The sequence below is a fragment of the Tachysurus fulvidraco genome, chromosome 19, assembly GCF_022655615.1.
Source record: "Tachysurus fulvidraco isolate hzauxx_2018 chromosome 19, HZAU_PFXX_2.0, whole genome shotgun sequence".
NCBI lineage: Eukaryota > Metazoa > Chordata > Actinopteri > Siluriformes > Bagridae > Tachysurus > Tachysurus fulvidraco.
In genome coordinates this window covers 6,147,251-6,165,129 of record NC_062536.1, presented here as the reverse complement: position 1 = coordinate 6,165,129, position 17,879 = coordinate 6,147,251, and the positions used below count along the sequence as shown (strand labels likewise).

The 17,879-nt window shown below is 39.7% G+C and overlaps 2 protein-coding genes across 4 annotated transcripts in view; one reads left to right on the top strand and one right to left on the bottom strand.

Moving 5' to 3' along the window:
* The window catches only part of LOC113647284 (protein mono-ADP-ribosyltransferase PARP12-like), an 11,377-nt gene extending 1,696 nt beyond the window's left edge, over positions 1 to 9,681 (top strand). The window contains exons 3-12 of one of the 3 annotated variants that reach the window (XM_047804056.1): positions 55 to 400; positions 537 to 587; positions 3,158 to 3,284; positions 4,273 to 4,438; positions 4,858 to 4,990; positions 5,105 to 5,201; positions 5,312 to 5,387; positions 5,479 to 5,609; positions 6,062 to 6,219; positions 7,758 to 9,681. In XM_047804056.1, the coding sequence (XP_047660012.1) occupies positions 55 to 400; positions 537 to 587; positions 3,158 to 3,284; positions 4,273 to 4,438; positions 4,858 to 4,990; positions 5,105 to 5,201; positions 5,312 to 5,387; positions 5,479 to 5,609; positions 6,062 to 6,219; positions 7,758 to 9,412 (2,940 nt within the window). In that variant the 3' untranslated portion in view covers positions 9,413 to 9,681. Of the gene's footprint in view, positions 1 to 54; positions 401 to 536; positions 588 to 3,154; positions 3,285 to 4,272; positions 4,439 to 4,857; positions 4,991 to 5,104; positions 5,202 to 5,311; positions 5,388 to 5,478; positions 5,610 to 6,061; positions 6,220 to 7,757 lie in introns of all 3 variants that reach the window. The other 2 variants (XM_047804055.1, XM_027153954.2) reach the window with 2 other exon arrangements.
* A 3,223-nt stretch (positions 9,682 to 12,904) lies between these two features.
* Positions 12,905 to 17,177, bottom strand: LOC113647267 (polyadenylate-binding protein 1-like). The gene is made up of 10 exons (XM_047803712.1): positions 16,621 to 17,177; positions 16,035 to 16,228; positions 15,811 to 15,914; positions 15,395 to 15,566; positions 14,734 to 14,865; positions 14,007 to 14,615; positions 13,758 to 13,845; positions 13,396 to 13,529; positions 13,154 to 13,204; positions 12,905 to 13,043 (listed from the first exon to the last, which is right to left on the bottom strand). Exons 1-10 carry the CDS (start codon positions 16,784 to 16,786, stop codon positions 12,957 to 12,959), a joined length of 1,737 nt encoding a protein of 578 aa, XP_047659668.1. The 5' UTR covers positions 16,787 to 17,177; the 3' UTR covers positions 12,905 to 12,956.
* Between the last annotated feature and the right edge of the window lie 702 nt (positions 17,178 to 17,879).

The window sequence follows — 17,879 nt, the reverse complement described above, 5'->3', positions numbered from 1 at the left end:
AGATTCATCCAGGATTAACTGAACACAGACTACACTTTTCCTTTCTGACTGCAGGTCTGTGTCTCGTACAACAAAGGCAGTGGTGACTTTGGGAACTGTCCTGATAAGGAGGCCTGTGCACGTCTCCATGTATGCGAGAGGTACATTCGAGGACTGTGTGACGGCAACGAGTGCAAACGATGCCATGATTTCCACGAACCTCATCCGTCTGAAACGCTGCGAGCCAGAGGAGTAGCCAGTCACCTGATAGGATCTCTTCTGCAGATTTATCAGAATATTCTAACACTAAAGGACCACAGATATGCTCGGGATAAATACGGTGCCAGAAGCAGAGAGAACCCTAAATCCCAGCAACCCAGCAACAGGGCCAAAGTGCCCGAGTCCTTACAGAGTAGCAGAGGTAAACACTAACATGCTGTTCTGACTGTTCATGCCTTGCTTTCATATACAGTTGCATTATAACCACATTGAACTGTTGATCACAAATTGTATAAAAAAATCTCTCTCTCTCTTGCTCTCTCTCTGTTCATTTGTAGCAGTGAACGAGATTTGCCGGTCATTTATCAGAGGATGCTGCAAATACGGAGGTACATTTTCTTCTTATTTTTTATTATTATTATTAATCTGATGTGTAATCAGGGATTATTCCCATTTTAGGTTCTCCTTCTGTCTAATTTAAGACAGAATTCTTTCCAGTACTGACTTCTTATTTAAAATGTTATATATACTGTGTGCATTGTATTGGTTTGATTCTCATTCCTGGTTCATTTTAACAAAAAAAAAAAAATGGCATCCATCCATCTTTACAGCATCTGTATGTTCAGTTAAGACAGAAAGTTAACCTTTAAGACTTTAGTCCATGTGGCACACATAGGCATGTCATTTCTGTCGTCTTCCAAATTTAACTTGTATATTCTTCATGGGTTTATTGATCATGGTGTGAAGTAGATTGTAGATAGGGTTGGGTATCAAAAGAAATTTTCCGGTTCCAGTTCCAGTTCTGCCTTACAATTCCCGGTTCTGATTCCAATTCCATAATTAAAGAAATGTGAAAAATAATGCACAATATTTAAACAATTTTCCATTTGTGTTTATTGATCACTCTTTAAATATTTTAAACAGAGCATATCAATTCATTTAAATTTAAATAAAGCCATCCTTAAAAATATTCTTGTTTGCCATAACCCGACCGACCCTGTCAATTTAGGACCGACTCAAATTATTCTTTTTTTTTTTTTTGCTTTAAGTCCGACCGACTTGCCGGTTGTAAATTTGCGTTAAGACCCAGTCAGTGACGTCACGATATGCTAATTTGTTTAAAGTCATACCTACGTAATCACCATCACCAAAAATATAGACCTACCTACCGACCCTTTTTTTTTTTTACTGTTACTGCAAACCAAAATATTTTTAAGGATGGCCTAAATCCAACATCAAATTTAACATCCAGAATTACAACCTAGCAAAACAGCAATTTTTCAGAAGAAAAATGAGCATGTCTGTTTTCTCTGGGAGGAGACGAGACCTTTCCTGGCTTATTGTATCTCCAGCTGTGGAGAAAACCCTCTCAGAGGGGGTAGATTTGCTTCATTGTTGTAGCTTTGGAAATGAATCTACACTTCAGACTTTTTTTAGACATGTTTAACACAAAGCATACCTCAGCACAGCAGCGCTAGTCACTGATTTCTGTGGTAAGCTGCGTTAATTTGGTTGCGTGACTGTAAACAGCGTAAACAATTAATATTTATGAGGTAAGACGTGGCTATTTAAAGTGGCCGCTCCCAGCGCCTTTGCCCGTCATCGCATCGGTTCCGGTTCCTGTTAAAAAACAGAACTTGGTTCCCAACCCTAATTGTAGACCTGTGGGATGTTTGAAAAATGCTTCAGAAAAATGAGACGGGCCGAATAACAAAACAAAACGTGTAGCCAATGAGCAGAAAGGGGCGTGTCCTGTCAATATGCGGCGGAGAGAGTGCGCATGTCTGACATTAGCAGAAAGCGATTGACAGATTGACATGGCGGATACCTGCCGTTACCTCTGCCTCAGGTTCTAGGTGCTGAACATCGTCTTCCGCGTGAAATGGAGCTAATCCTTTCACGATCCAACACACTACTACAAAAACACATTTGTATTACCACAGTATTACTCATTGAGTTCTTTTATTGATAAAAAATATCCCCTCGGCCAGCTGCCCCAGCAGGTTGCGCCATAATAGTTGCCTGGGTTGCGTATGTATGTGTGGGGCGGAGCTATCAAAACAGGGGTGACACCCATTTGAGTTAGGGGCATGTTTGTTTTGGTGATTTCAACCGTCAACATTGGCTTTCAAACATCGTGCACCGCACCTTTAACTGTTGGACTAACGATTAGAAGGTTGTGAGTATGAATCCCAGGTCTGCGAGCTGCCACTCAACACTGGGCCCCTGAGCAAGGCACTCTTAACCCTCAGTTGCTTGTGTGAATGATAAGGGTGTACGCCAAATGTCGTAAATGAAAATGAAGACCAGATCGGACATAGAAGCACAGAGAGTTTGACAGGTTGGGGATTGGGGTGACTGGTGGATGACGTTGGGGTCGGAGGAGAAACACACAAATGACGCCCAAACACAACACTGTTGTGAACTAAATTTCTTGGAAATGATCATGCCTTGCTTTGTCATGAGTGGGCTACAGGTACATCCAGCATCTATCACTTATGATGCTGATGTCCTCATGAGTGGGCTACAGGTACATCCAGCATCTATTACTTATGATGCTGTTGTCCTCAAACCAGGAAAGTGGAAAAATCTCTACAGTCTAATGAGGAGTGGGGATAAATAAAGTGGCTTATTCATATTACTAACATGTGCACACTGTTTTGAACAAAGTTCCTTGTCACTGTGTCATTGAACCTCCAGCATTAAGTAGTTTATTTATCTAATGTCCATGAGTAGGTGAGGGAGGAAAATGAGGACACGGGAGGCAGACGAGGTCAAACTCAACCAAAGAGTTTTCTTTTTTTTTTTCTTCTTCTTTTTCTTCTTCAAATTTTCAACATTTAACTAAAAACACACACACACACGATCTCATGCACTCACAGCTCAGTAGCTTTCTTCCTCTTTGCTCTGTCTTCTCTCTCTATTCACAAACTGGCACACGGTTATGTCTTTATAGCAGAAAAATGCTGGCGTGTCCATTTTGGCCTGCCCTATAAATGGGAGGTGGAGGTGGATGAGGTTTGGATCGACTTACCTGACAACGAAGTGATAGAAAGAGACTACTGCGATCCAGCCAAGATCCACAGGTGTGTAAGCAGTGCTGCTTTAAATTGGCTTTAAGTATCAGTTTCATTTTGACGTCTAGTGAATAACAAACGAAATGCATAAGGCCACCCTTAAAAATATTTTGCAGTAACAGTAAAAAAAAAAAAAAAAGGGGTCGGCAGGTAGGTCTAATTTATTTTTCTTCAAGTTTCAATGTAAAAAAAAAAAGTACATTTTTTTCTGATGGTGATTACGTACTGTAGGTTTGACTTTAAACAAATCAGCCTATCGTGACGTCACTGACTGGGTCTTCAACCCGTGCCTTCGGGCGCATCGTTGCGATCCATCATTTTTATGCTGGACAGTTTTTCCAGAACTCTGAAAGCGATGTCGAGCTGTTTTAACACATTTTTTAGATATATTATGGTGCCCGAACCCGTATGACTTTAAACGGTGACCGTGAACATTTTGTTTACTGCAGCCGCAGCCATCATTACCGAGCGCGAACCGTCGACTCTGACGGTGTATGAGAGAATGAGACGAAGCGAACGCACAGGCTGTAGTGTGGCATCTGGTAACCAACAGTGTAAACATAGATGACATCACGGGTTTTTATTTAAAAGGAAGAACGTAGCCTTCGTTTGTATGTAGATCTAGGCAATTTATTTATTTACAGTACTTACTAAAATATAATTAGCGTTATTTTATTGCTTTTGTATTAGTTGTTTGAAGAGTTAAAAAATGGTCGGTCTTAACGCAAATTTACAACCGGCAAGTCGGTCGAACTTAAAGCAAAAAAAAAAAATAAAAAATAATAAAAAATTCGAGTCGGTCCTAAATTGACGGGGTCCGTCGGGTTACGGCAAACAAGAATATTTTTAAGGATGTCCTTAGGCTCACTATTTCTTTCACGTACCATAAACCGCTGCCTGCCGACACATTAAAATCATGTGTTTGTGTTTTACTTTGTGTCTGTTTTGAGGATATATACGTAAATCTCACTCTTCGTTTTCCTGCCTTTCCTGGTAGTGTTGGCCTTGAGCCTGTGTGTTTTGACACAATGGAGCAGGGAGAACACAGGGTCCGGCGTCTCTCTACAGTGTCTTCGGTGATTGATCCCAGCTTCACCCATACCACCAAGTGGATCTGGTACTGGGAGAACGAGTATCATAAATGGATCAAGTATGGATCAATAGTGAGTGAACAGCTTCTTCTTCTTCTTCTTCTTTTTCTGTAGAAGACAAAGGAAATTGGATTCAAATAGAAAATAAAAGCTTCATTTAGCGCTCCTCCAGGATCGTACAATTTTGTGGTTGCGTAATTGTTCAAAATTACAGCAGATCATGATCGGATCTGGTCTGAGACGCGCCGCCTCACGTCATCAACCACTTCTCTTTCATTCGCATATGTGAACATGAGTACAGCTCTCATAGAAAGTCATTACAGATGCGTCTTTGCTTCTAAAGAAGCCACAAACATCAAGCATTTATGGCTGCAACGATCACAAAAAAACCCTCTGACTCAATTATATTGTTTTCTTAGGTGATATATAACATACACAACCTTCTGTCCTGTTTTGTTTTTTGTTTTTGTTTTTTGTCATTGAAATTTCAGAAGGAGATGCATAGGCTGTCCTCCATCACCTGTGAGGAGGTGGAGAAAAACTACCTCCACTTCTTGGAGGACAACAGCCATGACCTGGTTAAGTTCACTGCTGGTAAACAGTGTTACGAGCTGAATTTCAGAAGTATGTTCATTTCATTCGAATCATTAAAATATGTGATTAAAGTTTCTGTACAGTGTGTGTGTGTGTGTGTGTGTGTGTGGGGATATAACGTATAATGTGCTGTATATTGTAAAGCCATGACGCAGAGGAATGAAATGAGTAACACAGAGAGACCGGTTCGGCGGCGGCCGTGGTTCGTTTCTGTCTTCGATGCCCGGATCGCCAGAACCAGGCAAGGAAATACATCACGTACTGTATATCACGCGTATATATTAAGTTTATATTAAGAAAACTTTCAAATTCCTCTATGAGTCGATGTTTCTTTTTATTCCTTTTATTAAGCAGAAGAGGTCCAAACTCTTATACAGGTGTCCCAGGCTTCTGGGATAAAACTGCAGTATGTGAATCTGGATATCAGGTACGATCTCATACCCAGTAAAAGTTTTCATCCGTTCTGTTATTTTCAAGCCTGTATTTGATCTAATTCCCTTCCCTCCGTTAAATTACAGCGAGTCTTGCTTGACTCGTCTCACAAGGACTTTGTCAGGGTCCAAGAACATTTCAACAAGACTATGAAAGACTTTAACATCCTCACTGTCGAACGAGTACAGAACAAGGAATTATGGGAGGATTTTCAGACGTGAGTAAAAATTCAGGCTGTTCAGATAGCAACATAAGTACCGCTGAAATAACCTGTACCAAATGTTTCCTCCGACTAATACTGTATCTCTTTATACGGTCCAATGTGATCTATTCATGTGGCAACTTTCATACAAAAAGCAGTTCAACGTGTTTTATAAAATGACAATTACTGTAAATAATATCGGAAAAGTGTATGAGTATAAAAGGCAAAGGCTGTGTAGCAGGTCATGTACTGTAAGAACAGAGCACTATAACAATGATACTTCCTTTCTGAAGCAATGTGACATCATTTATAAAGAAAATAATTTTGCACATATCTCATGGTTCATTATCACTGCATCTGCTGACGCTATTTAAGCCGTAAGCCGTGTGAGGCACAGCTTAAATGATACCACAAGAAATCACCGAAAGTGTTTAAATTGTGTCCGACTTCATCCCTGTCGCTCCCAGGAAAAGAGAGAGAATGAAAAAAGCAAACAGCGACAAGAAATACGGTGAGGGAGAGCGGCTGTTATTCCACGGCACCAAAACCAACAACGTCGATGCTATATGTCGCCAGAACTTTGACATGAGGGTGTCTGGTGTCAACGCGACAGTGTACGGACAAGGTGAGACATACAGTATGATGCCATAACAAACCTGTGACCTGACTGTTAGTTAGGGACGTAACATAATGTTGAGTTTTACTAAAGGTTCTTGGAAAAAGATGCTATTCTGTTCTTGGTTCGGTGAGGCTTTCAAAGATTGAACACTTTTAAGGATTTTTTGGATTTTTTTTTAAGCTTATTTTACCTGTCATGTGACTTCATGTAAAAAGACAAACAGTATCTGGGAGAAAAAAAATGCTACAACAGGGTTTTTCCTACATTTGAAAATTTTTTGTCCCTCCAAAGCCTTATTTGATCTGTAATTGGGTTTTGTGAGTGAAGCAGGCTAATGACGGAGTGATGGAGAGAACGAGCACAGCTTTCGCGATGTCCTAACAGCCAGGATTCCCACACAACACGTCCGCTAAAGTCCGATTCGCGACCTAATGAGCCGATTCGCGACTCCTTTGAGCCGATTCATTATAACGAATGGTTAAAGCAATCGGTCTGCCTGTCAGTGTCTGAATCGGTGTATAACAAATCATTATTCCTTAGAAGAACACACACATCTGAAATGAGAAAGTAAGTGTGTTTACCCCATTTACCAAGAGTGTTTAGTAAAATTAAGCCTTAATAACCCACAGTATGTATAGGCCTATGTCAATGTGTAGTAAATGACCTATAAAAACATTTAGTTTAAAGTTAGACTGGAGTGACATGAAACTAGATCACAGCACAAAGCAAACTGTTGCTAGCTAGCTGCTCATTTTATTACATTTTATATGGTAAAAAAAAATTACACTATTATTTTTAAAATTACGCTGTGTGTGGATGACCATGTCAGTCAGCCACCACCGAAGAAACCATGATCCATCCTAATGTTCTACCTGCTTTGGAGTCTCATCACTTGGAATTTGCTCGCTGCTGCTCAGCAGGAGACACATGAACAGCCTGGACATACCTGAGGTTACTGTGGATGGGGACGCTTACTGTAGGAACCATGTAGTTGCTTTTGGAGCTTTGGGTTTACACTCAAGACTTCATCAATGAACAGTAGCAATTGAGGGTAAAGGGCCTTGCTCAGGGGACCAGCTGTTGTAGCTTGGTGGACCTGGGATTCAAACTCACAACCTTCAAATCATTAGTCCAACACTTTAACCACTAAACTACCACATCCCGGCTACCAAACTTTAACAAGATAGGCTTCATGTTGTATCTAGAACATATATTTGATCATATAGTAATAGTAGTGATCATTAGTCAAAGGTTTCTTCCTCATATCAATACAGGGAGGTTTTCCTCAACAACTTTAACTTATCACGTACATCGTAACGTATGTTAAGCATCGTAATGTACAGTATGTTAAGATGCTTTATAACGATGTTTATTATTAAAAGCATGATCCAAATTAAATTAAATTGGAACTAGAAGTAGTGCAGATTATTTAAGAAGTTTAATGCCAGGTTACTTTGTCTTTTCACATGAAACCAAATGCCAGGTAAAGGGAAATTACACAAATGTGATCACATTTATAATTTTGTTCATTTGATCTGTTTCAGGAAGTTACTTTGCCAAGGATGCGAACTATTCCAACGATTACACGGACCACTACGGAGAAAGATGCATGTTTGCATGCAGAGTGCTAGTTGGACAGTACACTAAAGGCGTGTGGCATTACCGCAGGCCTCCAGCTAAGGATGCAGCAGGAAATCTTTATGACAGCTGTGTAAATGACGTACGCAACCCCACCATTTATGTAGTGTTTGAACGCTCTCAGGTTTACCCAGAATTCCTGATTACGTATGAGAAATCCAGCTTCCCTAAAGCTATCGATGTTATTTTCGATTCTGTTTTTGATATGAGCAAAACAGCAGAAAGTGGAACTAGCACGAGCTCATCCGATAAGGCGCACATCACCACCTCTGATTCAGCTAGCACAGGAGAGATGTTAGCCGCTGTGGGCATGCCCAGTGCCCTGGATTCACCACCAAATCCAGTTAAAGATGTGTCTTCAGATTCTCAGAGGGATGATGAGATGATTCTGATAGAAAGCCTAAAGATAGAAAGCTCATCTCACAATGCAAGAAGCATCAGCTCAGGTTCAGCTAGCACAGGAGAGATGTTAGCCGCTGCAGGTATCCCCAGTGCCCTGGATTCAACAGTAAAGAATGATGATGGGATGATTCCGATAGACACCCTAGATGTAATCCTCACAGCTCCGGAACGTGAGCTGTCAATTCAATCAAAGCCAACACAGCGTTTAACTTCCCTCAGCAGGTTGCTAAAAGAGTCAGAATCGGGCTTGCGTGCATCTGATACTAACAAAGATTTCTTCAGTTCAGATCATTCGCTTATTGCTGCTAGACCTAGCCTGACAGATTCCAGTGTTCTGTCTGGGACTGATGCTTATGGACAAGAGACTTTTAACTTAGAAACTGAAAGAACATCTCAGAGATCACGGCAAGATCCACAAAATTCTGCAACTCTCATATACCCAGATTTAGATAAGTCAGGCACAGACAGTTTGTATCCAATCTTCTGTTCTTCAGACAAGCCCAAGAACTTTCATGCTTATTCAAAGATGGAGAGCGAAACCTCCAGTAAAACTAGTTCAGCACAAAAGCAGTCGCTTGACATGTTCTCTGACATCTTTGATGTGAACCAGACAGCAAGTGAGCTTAGCACACGATCACCTCAGAAGGAATACATCACTAGTTCAGCCGAAAACTCGATTACGCTGAAGACGTTTCCAGTTTCTTCGCATTCAAACGATCATCTGTTGAGCTCAGTTAAGCTTAGCGCAACAGATAAAAGTATACACTATAATATGAGGTCAGACTTGGTCACCAAACAGCACGATTCACCTGCAGCTCGCACTGGAGTTACGGCCAATTTTTCCCATCCACTTTTATCCACTACGACAAGTTCTAGAGCTAGAAATCTAAGCACTAACGCTTCTTCTTCTGCCCACAATCATTCAGCAAAAGAAAGCAAAATCTTAACCTTCAACACACCCGGTTCCTCTTCATCTAATAAGCAGTATTGCTCTGATGGCTCCTTGTCAAGTTCTTCAGTTTCCTTTAATGAAAGGCAGCCTTCTGCTTTCTCCAGTATACAAATCCCATCAAAAAGCACAAGCCCTCAACAAGCATCGCAGCAGAAGAAAATCTTAGACGCTCGAAGGGAGGAGAAACAAAAGTGTAGGCTGCAGTGATTTCATTTAATTGCATGCTCTATCATGGAGGTTTTATAGCTTCGCCCGTGTTTGTCGATTAATAAATCGTTAAATTAATATTTGATTGAAGTCGTTTTTGTTTCATCGTAAACAAACATTGATTTAAAGGCTATGTAATTCGTCCTAATGTAAGTTATGTCTTTCAAATGCAGTGTAAAAAGACATGAACAGCCTCTTATCAAGCTCTCTGTTAAGCCAGACAAGTTGTTTGACACTTAAATAAAAATTCGTGAATTCTTGTCTCTGCATCCATGACATTTGTTTGGTTTCTTTATGTGTGTATGGTCACATTGCAAGAACGTTTCATTCAATAACATCCGTTGAATCGGAACGGAATTGCGTCCTCACACACAAATAGACACCGCTCATAGACAATTATAGGGAATGAACAAATAAAATTCTCAGAGGATTTTTTCCTGGCAGCTTTAAATAGTGCACACACACACACACACAAAATCAAATCCCAACCTTGTAACAGAGGCACAGAGATAAGCTGTCTCTCTGGGTATAACACACAGTATACTCCCTCTCTCCTTGTATATTACATCAACAAGGCAGTAACATAATCAGTAGTTTTAACTGGTTTGGACCAGGTGGAAGAAACCAAAAAACATCAAACAGCCACATTTTAATATTTTTATATTAATGTTTCAGAATGAAATAATAATTTAGATTTGCTTGATACAGCCGTCCATGTGGAAATGTTAAGAAGAAGAAGAGGAAGGAGGACACATCAGCCATGAACGCCAATTCCCAGCAAACACCACAGCCTTCAAACATGGCCACTTGGGCAGCACACACACACACACATACACACACTGCTCACAATCACTCACAACACCAGAGTTCATCTGCCAAACACTTTCACATAATGACTCTTCATCACTCATTACTTTATGAATCATTTCTCCAATTTATTATATTCTTTTGTTCCTGATAATACCAAGCCTCTTATTACCTGTGTTTTTGCCCTTACCTGAGCTGTACTATTTGTGGACTTCTTGACCTCTGCTTTTTTTTTCATCTGAATTTGCTGAATTTTTTTTTCTATTTTATCAATTTATTATTGAAACGCTTGCATCCACTTCTGTGAGTTTTTGTGATGAAGAAAAAGTAATTCACTTTCGAGGGAAAAGGAAAAAAGAGCTCATTGGTGAACACCTACCTGAGCTAATAAATCTCTGTGATTTCACACAGATCTTCAGACACAACTTCCTCTAAGAAGCGTTCCCATAGTGTCAGCCATGACGCAGCGTCTCGTTCCCTTCTAGGGAATCGGGTTACATACTGTCCGTAACCTGGTATAGTTTAATTTCTCCAACCCGGGGTCACGTTACATCAGAATGATAAAAAGCTGTTTTTAAGGAACAAGGTACAAAATAGAAAGGTTACAACACATCACAACAGATAAAAGAACAGAGTGAAGGATGAAGTGATGGAACGTAAATGCAATAAAGAGAAAAATCTGCAATAAAGATGCTGGAGTACGGGCTCGGATTTGGACTGAAAGTGTTCTCATGCACTACGTTTACCACATAAAGTGATCAGGTGACTTTATTAATGACAATAAAAACTATGATATCATTACAATGTTCTCAGTATTGACAAACCGCCACATTACCTTTAAGGATTCATTACAGGACAGAGATCCGGCCAATTTTGTGACTCTAGTCAAGAGGTTGTTAAAGGATGTAAATATTGAAAGTGTTTTCTAGGTTTAAATGATTACAGTGTTATAATCCATATAAGTTCAAGGTCCATGCGATAGTTAAATATGGAAAAAAATTAACATTTTCTCAGCTTAATCTCCACCGCAGCTCAGCAGCCTGAACTACATGAAGAGACTCAGCAGGACATTTAGGGGATATGGAATCAGAAGCGTTTGGTAATCAGTGTTCATGTGTCCATGATGGACAAACGCACCTTTAGCTCTACTAAACTGAAGCGAGATAGAAAGGGAAATAGATACATGTGGTGATTGAGCAGGAAATTGGAACGGAGTTAATTAAAAGTAAACTGAGGTTATGTCGGATTAAATACTGTGAAGGATGTAACAATGTAACAGCCTTCACCTGTGCAAACTGTACCTGCTTCCATCCAACAACGAGAGGTAAAGTCATTTATTTAGCTTGTGTGATGATAATAATAATAATAATAATAATAATAATAATAATAATAATAATAATAATAATAATAATAATCTCCTGGGGAGCACGGTGGCTTAGTGGTTAGCATGTTCACCTCACACCTCCAGGGTTGGAGGTTCGACTCCCGCCTCCACCTTGTGTGTGTGGAGTTTGCATGTTCTCCCCGTGCCTCGGGGGTTTCCTCCGGGTTCTCCGGTTTCCTCCCCGGTCCAAAGACATGCATGGTAGGTTGATTGGCATCTCTGGAAAATTGTCCGTAGTGTGTGTGTGTGTGTGTGTGTGTGTGTGTGTGTGTGTGAGTGGATGAGAGTGTGTGTGTGTGCCCTGTGATGCGTTGGCACTCCGTCCAGGGTGTATCCTGCCTTGATGCCCGATGACGCCTGAGATAGGCACAGGCTCCCCGTGACCCGAGAAGTTCGGATAAGCGGTAGAAAATGAATGAATGAATGAATGAATGATAATAATTCAAATGAATATTCTCCTAGACAGAAACAAGTACCAGTTCAGCCATGACCTCTACTCAGAGCAAACTGCTTGATCTGGACTGCAGTGAGCTGCTCATTACACTTCTGCAAAATGTCACAACCTTATTGCCTTCAGTTCATCTGAAAACCCACATGAGAAACTCCAAAGTATTGCCATCATGCTTTCTGGGGAGAATTTATGTCACTTAAAACCTCAGATGAATTTGTTCAACACTAAACAGTCTGTCTTTGTCAAGACAACATCAAAGTTTGTAATGATAAACTTTTTCTTTTTCTACTGATTATTATTCTGTAATCTGGGGTTAGATTTTGGACAATGCTGACTTACTAAGACGTGTTATGCAAAAAAAGTATTCCAATGATGATTATTTCATTAAAAGGGTTCATTTCATTTATCTAACTAGGCTGGATCTAGGTCATGATAATCTTTAGAGAGTTGAGATCACTTCAGATTTCTGATATAACAGCATGATCTACTTGATTGTATACTAAGATTTGTCAAGACATTACTGAAGAATATTCCTCACATCGACAGCAGTCAAAGGCAGCAAATCAGTGAAAAGCTGCCAGTGAGATTTTATTGGATGAAGAGAAGTTAACACTAAAATCCCTGCAACAGCTGAACCTTCATTCTTTATCTAACTTCTTATCTTCTTATCACTGCAGGCCATTTGTTTGTTGTTGTCTTCAGGAAAATATGAATATTACTAAAATATGACAATTCTTTAGCTTTGTTTTTTTTATTATTATTATTTCCTTCTAATATTCTAACTTATTAGATAATTAAATTATGAGATTTGAACCCCTTTGGCTCGTAAATAAATAAACACTGAATTTAATTAATTTATTCATTTTTTATTCAAATGGGAGAATATTTACAATTATTATTTATTAGATATTTCTCTTATTCTTATTCTTATTATTTTTCTTCTTCCTGTTTCTGCTGGTCTTGTGTCTGTACATCATCTTCAGGGTTTCCTGAAAGAGAAATGCAGAAGTCACTAATGACTTTTGAGTTATTTTTAAATCCCTGTGTAACCCTGTGAATCAATATCAGCACATGTCCAATTATGATTAAAGATTCTCACCGGCTTGTGACCAGCTTCTCGTGCCTTCAGTAGGGAGTCCATTTCATGTACCTACAAAAACACACACACACACACACACACACACACACACACACACACACACACACACACACACACACACACACAAGTGAAAAACGAGGGAAAAAAGGGTGGGGATTGGTCTTTAAACGGTCAAAGCTGATTTATCATGTCAAAGATATTTACGTATGTGTGTGTGTGTGTGTGTGTGTGTGTGTGCTCACCCTGGCACGCAGAAGCTCAGGAACTCTAATCATATTTATGATTTCGAAGTTGTTCTCTCCCTCTATTAGCATCCATGTGATCTTACTGGCCAGAGAAGGGTGGATTTTCTTGACCAGAGGAAGCATGTAGTCATCTGCAGAGAGAAAGACAGAGAGAAAGTGTGTGAGGTGTGTGAGAGAGAATAGAAATCATGTAAAATGGGTGGGGCTCAGACTCTTTCTATGTATTAATATTGAGTAACCAAAGCAAAAAGGAGTTGAAGGCAGTAAAACAAGGATTAAAATGCTGAGCTGCTGAGCAGGAGTGTATACGAGAAAGAGGTATGTGTGCATTTGTGTGTAAGTGTGTATGCGAAACCTACAGGCCATCTGTATCCGATCGTCTGGTGGTGCAGACTCCAGCATATAGATGGTCAAGCGTTTCCCACTTGGTGTAGATGTGGGTGCATCCTGGGAACATGAATTATTATTATTATTATTATTATAATACACTACATTATATTATAATAATAAGCATGCAGAATATTATTGTGTGTGTGTGTGTGTGTGTGTGTGTGTGTGTGTGTGTGTGTGTGTGTGTGTGTGTGTGTGTGTGTGTGTTTTGTTCTCACTTTTGTGCGGTCCTCCAGCTGCACAGCATCCACATTAGCCACAGATGTAGACAACTCCTCAACTGCAGCTGTGGCTTTAGTAGTGTCTGACAGTGCAGCTGGAGCTTCAGCTGGAGCTCTTTCTACAGCTGGAGCAGTTTTAAAGTCTGGGAAGATGTCCTCAGGGGTAACTGTCTCAAAGACTGGGACGGAGTCCTCAGAAGGAGCTGTCTCAAAGCCTGGGAAGGTGTCTACCAGGGGAGCTGTCTCAAAGCCTGGGAAGGTGTCTACCAGGGGAGCTGTCTCAAAGCCTGGGACAATGTCCTCAAAGCGAGCTGTCTCAAAGCCTGGGACAATGTCCTCAAAGAAAGCTGTCTCAAAGCCTGGGGCCTCAGAAGGAGCTGTCATGATGGATGGGTGTGGTACATTGTTCTGAAGGTTCAACATTTTCTGAGCCTTTTCATTTTTAAGCTGTGCCTGGCGTTCTTCTTTTCGCAGGGCCACTCCCACATACACCTGCTTCTTGCCCCACATCCTGCCATTCAGTGCTTTCTTGGCAGTCATGGCTTCCTGCGATGAAGTGAAGCTCACAAAGCCGAATCCCTTGGACAGTCCATTCTCCGTCATCACCTGTAGGATCATGAGGATCAATGAGCTGAGAGGCAGTTTTTCACTCTCTAGAGTCAGTAAGAGGAAGTGGGTACGGATTATTGGGAATAAAATGGAGAGTTTATAAGATGTAAGTTACCTTTGCACTAATGATGGTCCCAAACTCTCCGAACACCGTGCGCAAACACTCGTCATCGATGGTGTAATCGAGGTTTTTGATGAAGAGGTTATTGGCCTGGTGTTGGGGGCGAGTCTGTCTGTCTGTCTGTCTATCTATCTATCTATCTATCTATCTATCTATCTATCTATCTATCTATCTATCTATCTATCTATCCAACTGTACAAGTATTGCCATCATGCTTTCTGGGGAGAATTTATGTCACTTAAAACCTCAGATGAATTTGTTCAACACTAAACAGTCTGTCTTTGTCAAGACAACATCAAAGTTTGTAATGATAAACTTTTACTTTTTCTACTGATTATTATTCTGTAATCTGGGGTTAGATTTTGGACAATGCTGACTTACTAAAACGTTTTATTCAAAAAAAGTATTCCAATGATGATTATTTCATTAAAAGGGTTCATTTCATTTATCTAACTAGGCTGGATCTAGGTCATGATAATCTTTAGAGAGTTGAGGTCACTTCAGATTTCTGATATAACAGCATGATCATGATCTACTTGATTGTATACTAAGATTTGTCAAGACATTACTGAAGAATATTCCTCACATCGTCAGCAGTCAAAGGCAGCAAATCAGTGAAAAGCTACAGATTATTGGGAATAAAATGGAGAGATTATAAGATGTAAGTTACCTTTGCACTAATGATGGTCCCAAACTCTCCGAACACCGTGCGCAAACACTCGTCATCGATGGTGTAATCGAGGTTTTTGATGAAGAGGTTATTGGCCTGGTCTTGAGGGCGAGCCTCAGGTTTGCGCTCATCACGGTACTTAAAATACTCAATGGTGCTGTAAGAGAACAGAGATACTGCAGTTAGAGTCTTTATCTGAACCCTGCACTTCGATGTTATGTCTTCACCAGCAGAATTACAGCCAGATGTTGACTGAAATTCCCTCATTAGACCAAACAGAACCTCTGTTTCAATAAACAAGGAGTTAAACTAATATCAAATGTAATTAGTTAAAGCACAATATAAAAAACCCTGACATTTGAACTTTGGATGGTAAAAACAGTCATTTACACGTGACTTACACGTATTGGTCGTTCAGCAGCATCCCGTTGAGCCGCTTGATGGCCGACGCAGCTGCCTCCTGTGACTCAAACTGGACATAGCCGTATCCCTTTGATTCCACAACCTTCAGCAGAAACACAGCATGTCAACACATAGTTTACAATCTGAGCTAATATACACACACACGTTAATCATGATACACAGATATTCAGCTATTTAGATCAGAACAGATCAAAGCCTGTACCTTGCACGACACGATCTTCCCAAACACTGAGAAGGTGTCAAACAGGTCAACGCTCTGAATGGACTTGTCCAAGTTCTTGATGATGATGTTGCTCCCGTTGGTCCAGTTCAGCGTCCGTTCAAAGCGAGACCACATCACACGCATGGGTTTCTCCAGGAGAAGTTCAAAGTTGAACATTTCCAGCGCTCGCTCAGCTGAGGGAACCAAAATAAGTCATTCATTTCAGTTTAAACAATCAATATAATAGCTATATATTTATAAGAGGTATTTTCACAGTCAATTTCAGAATTATTGGCACTCTTAGTAAAGATTAGTACGAAAAATACATTGTAGCATGTTTATTCTAAGACAAACAAATACTTTTTTTTTTATCTTTTCATATCTTTTTGTACTGTTTAAAGCACCAGACATGAGTGTATTGATGTAATGAAGCAGTTAAAGACTAAATAAATGCCCCCTGTTTGGCACCCTAGCTTTCTGTCCACTTGCCTCCAAAAGTAACACCCAAAACACCCTAGCAACCGAGTGCCGAGATTTGCCACGTGCAAGCACCATTCACATTTTCTTCGGGAAATGTTTGTATTACCGTCGTATTGATAGCAGAAGTTAACATAGGCATAGCCGAGTGAGTAGCCGCTCTTCCTGTCCCTGCAGATGTGGACAGATTTAATGGGTCCTGCAGGTCTGAATCTCTCAAAAATCATCAGTTCTGTCACTTCAGGGTGCAGATCTCCAACATACAGTGCAGCCATTGGTGAAATCTGCTACTGTAAATGACTGTAAAATGTTTAAACGTTACTAAAGTGCAGCTAAAATGCTGCTAATGAATCAAACACGTTGATAATTGCTGCTAATTGTTGTAAAATCGCTGCTAATCGCTGTTCACTGTTTTGCTCTGTCTCTAACTATCGATGGTCTGATAGTCTGAACTTATAGAACATCACGTCATCTTGTTCTAATGGAACGCTGTCGGAACTTTAAAAACAAATCCAAAATAAAAAATAAAAAACAAGGAAAGTTTTCAAATCAAAAACATCATGAAACACTATCTTTCTTTCTTGAAAATGTAATATGCGGACCACGTGATCCGCTGTGGCGACCCGAACTGGGAGCAGCTGAAAGAAGAGAGAGAGAGAGAGATTATTATTATGAAAGGTTATGTACCTAACATTATAAAACAGATAGTATTTCATAACCTCTGTAAGAACTAGGCATCTACTTAAGACAAAAATCATGGCAACTTCATAGAACCTAAAAAGAAACGTTTATTGAAAAAAATCACAAATTAACAAAAAAAACTTGAATGTAGAATTGTTTTTGAATGATTAGTGATATTAGAAAATGTCACATTTCTCTATGTGCTTTAAAATAGTATCCAACGTGATATGAGAACATCATCAAGAAACATGGTTCAAGTGGACAAGAAAAAAAAGTACATATTAGAAAATGTTTTAAATAAGAATCTCTGAGTAGTTTTATTTCATATATGCATATAAATATATCATTAATATGAGTCTGGTGTCAGTTTCCATGTGACATCTTTACAATTCTTACAATGAACTTTTATTATGTTGCCTTATAAATAGCCAACATTCTGTTCTGCTGTTTCAGCTTCTGTTTGTCCTACAAGTTCTCTTTGAGTATCTATCTATCTATCTATCTATCTATCTATCTATCTATCTATCTATCTATCTATCTATCTATCTATCTATCTATCTATCTATCTATCCAACCCTAGAAGTATTAGCACCCTAATAACTGCACCGTAAAATGTAATAAGTAAACTTTATTTTAAAAAGTGAGGAAACTGTTGGCCCAGATCAGAATCAGAATAAGAATCAGAAA

Excerpts from the sequence above, each read along its gene's own strand:
- LOC113647267 (XM_047803712.1), bottom strand. The coding sequence starts at position 16,786 with ATGGCTGCACTGTATGTTGGAGATCTGCACCCTGAAGTGACAGAACTG. Across the intron at positions 15,567-15,810 it reads CTGCTGAACGACCAATACGT|CACCATTGAGTATTTTAAGT; the intron begins GTAAGTCACGTG and ends GTTCTCTTACAG. Across the intron at positions 13,044-13,153 it reads GAGAAGCTGGTCACAAGCCG|GAAACCCTGAAGATGATGTA; the intron begins GTGAGAATCTTT and ends TTTCTCTTTCAG.